This window comes from Salvelinus fontinalis, chromosome 9 (assembly GCF_029448725.1).
Source record: "Salvelinus fontinalis isolate EN_2023a chromosome 9, ASM2944872v1, whole genome shotgun sequence".
In the NCBI taxonomy this organism is placed as follows: domain Eukaryota; kingdom Metazoa; phylum Chordata; class Actinopteri; order Salmoniformes; family Salmonidae; genus Salvelinus; species Salvelinus fontinalis.
This window is the reverse complement of record NC_074673.1, coordinates 46,021,242-46,030,380: the sequence shown is the minus strand read 5'-3', so window position 1 is coordinate 46,030,380 and position 9,139 is coordinate 46,021,242. Positions and strand designations below refer to the sequence as shown.

At 39.4% G+C, this 9,139-nt stretch overlaps 1 protein-coding gene across 1 annotated transcript; it reads left to right on the top strand.

Annotated features, from left to right (window-relative positions):
- The first annotated feature begins 462 nt into the window (after window positions 1–462).
- Window positions 463–6,003, top strand: LOC129862702 (troponin I, fast skeletal muscle-like). The gene is made up of 7 exons (XM_055934601.1): window positions 463–558; window positions 1,951–1,983; window positions 2,131–2,167; window positions 4,700–4,825; window positions 5,058–5,147; window positions 5,234–5,407; window positions 5,701–6,003. Exons 2-7 carry the CDS (start codon window positions 1,976–1,978, stop codon window positions 5,782–5,784), a joined length of 519 nt encoding a protein of 172 aa, XP_055790576.1. The 5' UTR covers window positions 463–558; window positions 1,951–1,975; the 3' UTR covers window positions 5,785–6,003.
- The last annotated feature ends 3,136 nt before the right edge of the window (window positions 6,004–9,139 follow it).

The following is a 9,139-nucleotide window of genomic DNA, read 5'->3' as shown; positions in this document are numbered from 1 at the left end:
ACAATGATTCACTTGTTGAATTACATTACTATGATTCACTTGTTGAATTACATTACTATGATTCAATTGTTGAATTAGATTCCAACTTCAATTCATAGAGATTTTAGAAATAATTTTTTTGTACAGTATTGATTACACATTTAGACATCCAAAAGGAACTGAAAGTCAATTTTTTCCAATACTTACATTTGTTATCCATGTTGCCCGTGAATATCATAGACATAGAATAACTTCACTCATATCTATAATTACTTTCCCTATCGCTCCAATACTGTACTGTAATTCTATACTCACTGCCCAGAGCAACATACATGTATGTCTTGGAAGACATCTTGAAGGAAATAATATGAGGTGAACAGGGTTGGGCAGAGTGTATTTCAGGAGCTCGATGTTCCATTGGTCTGACACGGAAACCACTTCCATAAAGAGGACCCGGTGCTTCTGCTGATGTATCATCCGACACCATATATACCGTGTTTCATGTTTCACTGCCTGTTGCTTGCCAGTCTTCCCTTCTTCCTCCAGGTGTGTCCTGCCCTCTTCCTCTTCCTTTCGTAGGTGAGAATCTCTCTTTTCCTGTCTTTCTATCACACTTTGAGTGTGTAGCATCACTGGGATTAAAAGCACAAAGAAATAGAACGAGACTATAAAGCCTCCCAACAGATGTCAATCTTAACTATCAAACACACTCATTGCACATTGCTGTATTACTGTACATCACCTTATGGATCATTACAAATTGAACATATGGAACAGACAAATTCACCTGGCAATACAGGTGTATACACGTCCGGTTTTCCCTCTGACAGCCAGTGGATACTGATAGAAAAATTAAGTTGTCTTGACAGAATGATGGGAGCCATGGCCTCTGCCTTTTTATTCAGATGTATAGAGGTAGATGGAAGATTGTGAAACTTTGGCTAGGTTTCTGGTTAGGGGTGATACTCTTGCAGTCAAAGCTGGTAAATACATTTAACCTAAATCCAGAAAGTTGGTATGTGTTAATTTGAGGAGTTGGATGGTGTAACAGCTTTGTGAAACTGAACAATAGACAGCATGCTGTGTCATGTTAATTGCTATGTATGTGTAATGTTAAACAAGGAGAGTAAGGTAAACTAGTTGTGTTTCATGAGCGATCTTTCATCAGTCTTGGCTTGCTAAATTGTATACTTGACTTAATTCGATGATTGGAAATGTAAATAATTGATTTGATTAGATTATGAATGAAGCAATGGGAATGTAAAGTGTCAGATGTTCTCAGTTCACAAAAGTGGTCTAATGAATTAGTTAAATCCCTTTAGACATTGCCTATCTTTATAATTAACTTAGAGCTCAGTCATGTAGCTGGATCCAGACAACAGATGGAATTGGAATAGGGCTCATCTCCACATCAAAACCTTTTTTGAGTTTTGAAAATGTTTGAATGAACTTTTCACTGAGACTTACTGTAATCCTGGGGAGGAAAAGAGCAAACCATTATATTACTTGATTAAGTGTGACTATCTTTATTCAACACCAATACATCTGTCTGCAGAATGAAGAAGATGCTGTTGATTTATGTGATTAGGAAGACTTTTCTGATTCATGCCACCGCGGCAGGTTCATAGATCGAGACATGTGTCTTTGAAGGCAGCAGCAGTTAAAGTCTGTTGAGGAACACTTGGCCAAACTAGGTTCTTAGGTGAAACATTATCCATTTTCAGAGCTAGAGTCTGGAGCGATTATGAGCGAGCTAAATCTGGACCGCTAGAGTCAGGTGTCATCTCTGACTTTTTTTATGGTTGATGGTTGTTGGCGTGTGAAACCCTATCAATCTTCAGCTAAATATCACAGCATGATTTTTAGACCAGACATGTCTCTCGCTTTTGAACTTATTGCACACTAATGATATTATAAAAGGTTTTATCATAAATATCAAAACAAGTTTTCTCTCTTCTGTCTTCTATTCAGGGTGTGAAGCAAAACAACAGCCAAAATGTCGGAGTAAGTCTTGGCATATTTTTTTTTATTCACTAAAAGTTGCATTCCAGACTTTCAGCCTGACACAAAACATGTCTGATCCAGCCATAAGTTCTCTCAGTAATGCAAATGACACTTATATCCCTAACAAAAATCCACCTTTCTTCATAGAAAAAAGATGACATCGAGTCGCAGGCATCATCTGAAGGTAAACGAATACAATGAATTGTGGTCAATTGTCTGAAAGAATCATTACAGGCACGCCAATACCCAGTACTTGAGTGGATTAGTTTGGCTTTCACACGACTGGTTTAAAAACTTTTCACCTCTTTAATAGTTTATATACATTTTTTTACCCCTGTTTCATGGTATCCAATTGGTAGTTACAGTCTTGTCCCATCGCTGCAACTCCCGTACGGTCTCGGGAGAAGTGAAGGTCGACTTAATGCCCACTTAACCCGGGAAGCCAGCCGCACCAATGTGTCGGAGGAAACACCGTACACGCGCGACCATGTCAGTGATCCCGACCCGCCACAGGAGTCGCACGCCGGCCAAACCCTCCCCTAACCTGGACGACGCTGGGCCAATTGTGCCCCACCCCATGGGGCTCCCGGGCGCGGCCGAGCCTGGTTTCGAACCAGGATCTCTGGTGGCATAGCTCGCACTGCGCTGCAGTGCCTTAGACCACTTCCCCACTCGGGGGGCCCCTCTTTAATACTTTAAAGGGGAAATTTGCACTTCAAACAATAACACAGTGAACACCTCACCACTGTTTAGGTAAAAAGCTAAGGGATGGTCCCGCATGGCTTACTTAGTTGGTAGAGCATGGCACTTGCAACGCCAGGGTTGTGGGTTGAATCCCACGAGGGATCGGTACGAAAAAGATAAGTACAACACTTGATGCACTTCCTGTAAGTCGCTCTAGGTAAGAGCATCTACTAAATTACAAAAACGTGTTGTTTTTCCATAAATAAATACAAAATGGTTTGGGCCTGGAGAAATGTAACCACTCTCAATTCATAGACAGGGCTATGAATACAAGGACCATTCATGATATCAAAATTAGACAATTTGTTGGGGCTATACAATGTTTGTTTACAGTTAACATTATTTACAAACAATGGAGTAAACAAGCATATATTTTGGCTTCTGATGGGGCATGACAGTTGAGCTAAGTTCATGAGGCATTTATACCACAGTAGGCCTACTGGTCTTCTTGTCTTGTAAGAAAATATAAAGATTCACCTATTGAGTGTTATTGACTTGTTCTACAAATAAAGAAATAATCTTTGCTAGCCATAAAACATAGGAAATGTTAGGCTACTCTTATACCAGCCTAACCACGAAAAAAAAAGATGGAATATACAGTAATTTGTGCAACTTAATACTTTTATTTGAATACAATTTAATTCAAAATACAACACAATTTAGTTTCAAATGTCAAATGTGTAGCCTACAGTTCGGGAATATTTAATTTCCCACTTTTGATAAGAAATGTTCATATTAGATTCAGACAAGTAAAATCATTAATGAATTAGGTACATACATTAGAAACTAAAAAAAATATTCATACACTTTTCCATTCATACAATGTGTGGGGTATGATATATTGCCATAGTAGATTTGCCATGGTAAATTAAAAAATGAAATACTTTAGTTCAGTAATACAGAATTGCTATATAGATAAACTGGCTTTAGGTAAAATTGCCGGATCAAATTGTTCCGATGATAATACCCACCAGAGGGCAACATTTTCTTGAAAAATGTTGGTTGAAATAAGGACTTAAAGCCCAGAGGAAGAGGCGAAGCGAGAGGGATAACCTGTCTTCTCTAGCAGGTGGCGTTTAATCAAGATATTTGTCGCTCACCAAGTGATGAGTTTTTGTATGGTGGTCAATGAGAAAGTGTTGAATTTGGTTAACAAAACTGTAATGGCTTATTTGCTATGTGTGGCTTATTTGATCGAATAGAAGTTTCACAATGATAAGATTGTTAGTATCAAGATTGTATTGATATACGTAGGACAAGTGACATCCCAGCAACTTTGAGATAAAAAAAACACTTTATATCGAGTTGTGCTTGGTCACCAATAGTTACCACAGCAACAAAGTCCTAAACCCTGCCCATTTCTAAAATGTATCTTCATAAAAGGTCATTTTCAAACTAACTTTGACCACACTGCTAACCGTGTGCCTAACCCTAACCTTAAATGAAGACCAAAAAGCACATGTTTGTTTTCATGAATCTTTACAATGTAGCCGATTTGTGGCTGTGGTAATTAGTGGAAACCATTGTGCCTGTTGTTCACACACGTATCTGCCACTCATTGGCTAGAATGTTCCCACCTGATCGTGCCTACTCCCAACTCCCTTCCATGAAGACATTTCTTTTCATTGTTAGAGCAGCCACTAGACCTATCTGGTCATAACAATGGAAAATCTGTGCAAAAAAAAATATCCTAATATCTGAGTTAGGGAGTGGTAAATCAGTTGCCAATGTTGTTGCAGTTGAAATCAGCTGCATGGGTGAATTTAGTGCATATTGATGGTTTAACAAGAGACACACTGGAGATAATCTAGTGGCCAAAATTCGTTGTAATAGGCCCAAAGGGTATATATTATTGATTTAAAAGTCCAAACATTTATGTAGCAATCAAAGATTTCCACTTTAAGTCACATTTTGTTCACCAATACTATGTTGTAGACTAGGTTTGGCCTTACTGTGTTTCTTTGTTCTCCAGAGCTTGGTGCTCCAGATAGCATTTGAGCTGATTGAAGTGGAGAAAAAGGAGGCGGAGCAGGTGAAAAAGAATTTCATGGCTGAGATCCCTGCCCTGGATTTGTCTGGAGATCAATCGGCACTGATGGTACGATACTAGTCATTCATTCATTTACACAAGCTTTGCACATCTAGTCCAATGTTCTAGGCCTGCAGTGTACCATTGGTGGTTCTTGTAATGAGCAATGTGTATTTGCATACAAAGTACACAGACTCCAATTCCTTTACTCTAAATAACTGTTGCCTGGAGAGACTGATTACTTCAGGAGAAGATAGTTTGTGTTACAAATTCTATGACTGATGTGTTTGTGTACCAACAGGAAATGCTCAAAAAGTTGGCCCATACCATCGACAAGGTAGATGAGGAAAGATATGACGCAGAATCAAAAGTGACGAAGGCTGACAAAGAGGTAGATTGTATTGTATCTTGTATCTTTCCTCATATTGAAACATATACAGCAAATCTAATCTTTCTCCTGACTTTCTCACTTCCCAGATTGAGGACTTGAAGATGAAAGTGATTGAGATCCAGGGCATGAAGAAGCCAGCCCTGAAGAAAGTGCGTATGTCTGCTGATGCTATGCTCCAGGCTCTGCTGGGCACCAAGCACAAGGCTTCAATGGATTTCAGAGCGAACTTGAAAGAAGTGAAGAAGGAGGTCAAAGAGGAGGTGGGTATTTGTGTGGAAACCTGCAAAGCAGAAAGTACTGTGTACCGAATCTGTACTGAGCTTTGATTGTCCAATGTGGCTCAGTTGGTAGAGCATGGCACTTGCAACACCAGGGTTGTGGGTTTGATTCCCGCGGGGGACCCATACAAATATAAATGTATGCACTCATTACTGTAAGTCACTCTAGATGAGAGCGTCTGCTAAATGGCTAAAACCTTTTTCATATGAAAGTTGATAGTATATCCTCAATATGTCTTTGACATACCATCTATCACAAACTTTCTGTCATGCAGGCAGCGGATGCAGTTGGTGACTGGCGCAAGAACGTTGATGAACAGGCTGGCATGGACGGCAGGATGAAGAAGTTTCAGGGTTAAACACAGCTGTCTTTTCTCGTATTGTGGTACAGAGATGGATTTATATGACCTTGTTGTTTGGCATCCCTGCAGGAAGAGGATCTTTGATCCGAAATGCTGTTATTTTTTTTTACTGTAGCTGTTCAACTTTTCAACACTATGGTTTTGGATCTCTTTCTCTCTCTGTCTCGCTCTCTCCGCCAAATAAAACAATAAAAAATGTTTAAAAAGCTTGTGAAAGTTTTTGTCATCCGTTTGCATATATTTAGATCTGGAAATTGTACTTGTACAGTGGCTAGATCCAATACAATAAATATAATTGGGATTTATCAAAGTGTTATATACAAAATATATATTGTTTGATTGATAGTTTTTTATATATATATTTTTTTTTTGAGATACAACAACAAACACACAACCCTGGATTGAACAACCAATTATTAGTCATTAAATAGCCAACCTCATTTTTTTCATCCAGATTAGGAAATTGTTGTGGATGTAATCTGAAGTTCGTAATAATACTGTTCTTAACATCTGTTGTGCTAATAGTTTTAGCCAGAGCCATATACAGTACATAGAGAGTTAGGTCAATGTGGTTAAATGTTCAGATAGCAACCACTATGGATGATAAACTTGTGCTAAGGGACAATTAACGCTTCTGTGTTGTGCTGTTCATTTCTGATCGTTTTCAAAACCTGTGAAGATGTCCAGTGAAAGCAGATATGCAATTTGATGACACAGTAAAGACTTGGATACACCAACTTTCAAGAATACAGTTCTATATGGGTGCTAACACAGACGTTCTAAAACCTGGCCTAACTCTCTATGTACAGTGCCTTCGGAAAGTATTCAGACCTCTTGACTTTCTCCATATTTTGTTACGTTACAGCCTTATTCTGAAATTGAGGAAATAAACACGGTGTGAATAGGTTTTTAGAAAAAATATTCACGTTTATTAAACATAAAAAAACAGAAATCAATATTTACATAAGTATGCAGACCCTTTGCTATTAAACTCGAAATTGAGCTCAGGTGAATCCTGTTTCCATTGATCACCCTTGAGATGTTTCTACAACGGATTGGAGTCCACCTGTGGTAAATTAAATTGATTGGACAAGATTTAGAAAGGCACACACCTGTCTATATAAGGTCCCACACTTGACAGTGCATGTCAGAGCAAAAACCAAGCCATGAGGTCAAAGGAATTGTCCGTTGAGCGCCAAGATAGGATTGTGTCGAGGCACAGATTGGAGGAAGGGTACCAAAACATGTCCGCAGTATTGAAGGTCACCAAGAACACAGCGACCTCCAATATTCTTAAATGGAAGAAGATTGGAACCACCAAGACTCTTCCTAGAGCTGGCCAACTGGCCAAACTGAGCAATCGGGGAAGAAGGGCCTTGGTCAGGGAAGTGACCAAGAACCCGATGTTCACTCTGACAGAGCTCCAGAGTTCCTAGGTGGAGATGGGAGAACCTTCCAGAAGGACAACCATCCATGCAGCACTCCACCAATTAGGCCATTATGGTAGAGTGGCCAGATGGAAGTCACTCCTCAGTAAAAGGCACATGACTGCCCGCGTGGAGGAAGCCAAAAGACACCTAAAGACTCTGAACACTTTGGCCTGAATGCCAAACATCACATCTGGAGGAAACCTGGCACCATCCTTACGGTGAAGCATGGTGGTGGCAGCATCATGCTGTTGGGATGTTTTTTAGCGGCAGGGACTGGAAGACTAGTCAGGATCGCGGCAAAGATGAACGGAGCAAAGGACAGAGAGGTCCTTGATGAAAACCTGTTCCAGAGCACTCAGGACCTCAGACTGCGGCGAAGGTTCACCTTCCAACAGGGCAATGACCCTAAGCACACAGCCAAGATAATGCAGTCTCTGAATGTCCATGAATGGCCCAGTCAGAAAACTGGACTTGAACCTGATCGAACATCTCTGGAGACACCTGAAAATACCTTGAAGCAACGCTTCCCATTCAACCTGACAGAGCTTTAGAGGATCTGCAGAGAAGAATGGGAGAAACTCCCCAAATACAGGTGTGCCAAGTTTGTAGCGTCATACCCAAGAAGACTTGAGGCTGTAATCGCTGCTAAAGGGTCTGACTACTTATGTAAATGTTGTATTTCATTTTTTTATATTTTATAAATTAGCAAAATTTTCTAAAAAACTGTTTTTGCTTTGACATTTTGGGCTATTGTTTGTAGATTGATGAGGGAAAAAATCTGTAACCTAACAAACTGGAAAAAGTCAAGGGGTCTGAATACTTTCCGAAGTCACTGTATATGGCTATGGTTTTAGCTAATGGAAAGTGTTTGGTCACAGATACCTTAAAAAAAGGTAGGGGCGTGTATCTCCTTCGCATAGAGTTGATCCAGCTGTTGATTGTGGCCTGTGGAATGTTGTCCCACATCTGAGTATGCAGGCCATGGAAGAACTAGTACATTTTCAGCTTCAAGGAATTGTGTACACGTCCTTTTGACAAAAATCTGAGAAAATCAGAAAGAGGGTAAATACTTTTTCACGGCACTGTATATAAACTGTATATATATATACATATACAGTACAAGTCAAAAGTTTGGACACACCTACTCATTCAAGGGTTTTCTTTATTTTACTATTTTCTACATTGTAGAATAATAGTGAAGACATCAAAACTATGAAATAACACATATGGGATCATGTAGTAACCAAAAAAGTGTTCTGCAATGTAGAAAATAGTACAAATTAAGAAAAACCCTGGAATGAGTAGGTGTGTCCAAACTTTTGACTGATACTGTATATATGTGTGTTTGTGTGTGTGTGTATGTTTAATATAGCTTGTAAATGTTTTTGTCATGTTTTCATAACATAGCATTGCCAGTTAGGCCCAAATTGCCATGGGGCGTGCTTCTGCCAGTGAAACATTGCACTCAACGAGTTAATGCCTATCTTCCCAGAAGAGTACACTACAAAGCAGGATCAATGAATTAGCCAGCTGACTTTGGTAAACAACCAGACAAATGTAGATTTTTTTGGTTCATTAAGAATGCTAAACATGTGAACTTAATTTTTTGTAGACCATGACCATTTCAAGCTTATCTTTAAAAAAAAAAAAAAAAAATCGGAATATTCAGGCACCTTGATCCTGCTTTGTAGTATACCCCTCTGATGAGTCCCTAATTCGCCATATCCGTGAGTCTGTAAGGTTCTGTGATAGATCCAGCAGCCCTACTGTAGGCTGTTATTTGTGTTATGCATAGCTTACACTACATACACAAAAGTATGTGGACGCCCTTTCAAATTAGGGGATTCAGCTATTTCAGCCACACCCGTCGCAGACAGGTGTATAACATCAAGCACACAGTTATACAATCTTCATAGACAAAC

Excerpts from the sequence above, each read along its gene's own strand:
- LOC129862702 (XM_055934601.1), top strand. Across the intron at positions 5,148-5,233 it reads TGACGAAGGCTGACAAAGAG|ATTGAGGACTTGAAGATGAA; the intron begins GTAGATTGTATT and ends CTCACTTCCCAG. Across the intron at positions 5,408-5,700 it reads AGAAGGAGGTCAAAGAGGAG|GCAGCGGATGCAGTTGGTGA; the intron begins GTGGGTATTTGT and ends TCTGTCATGCAG.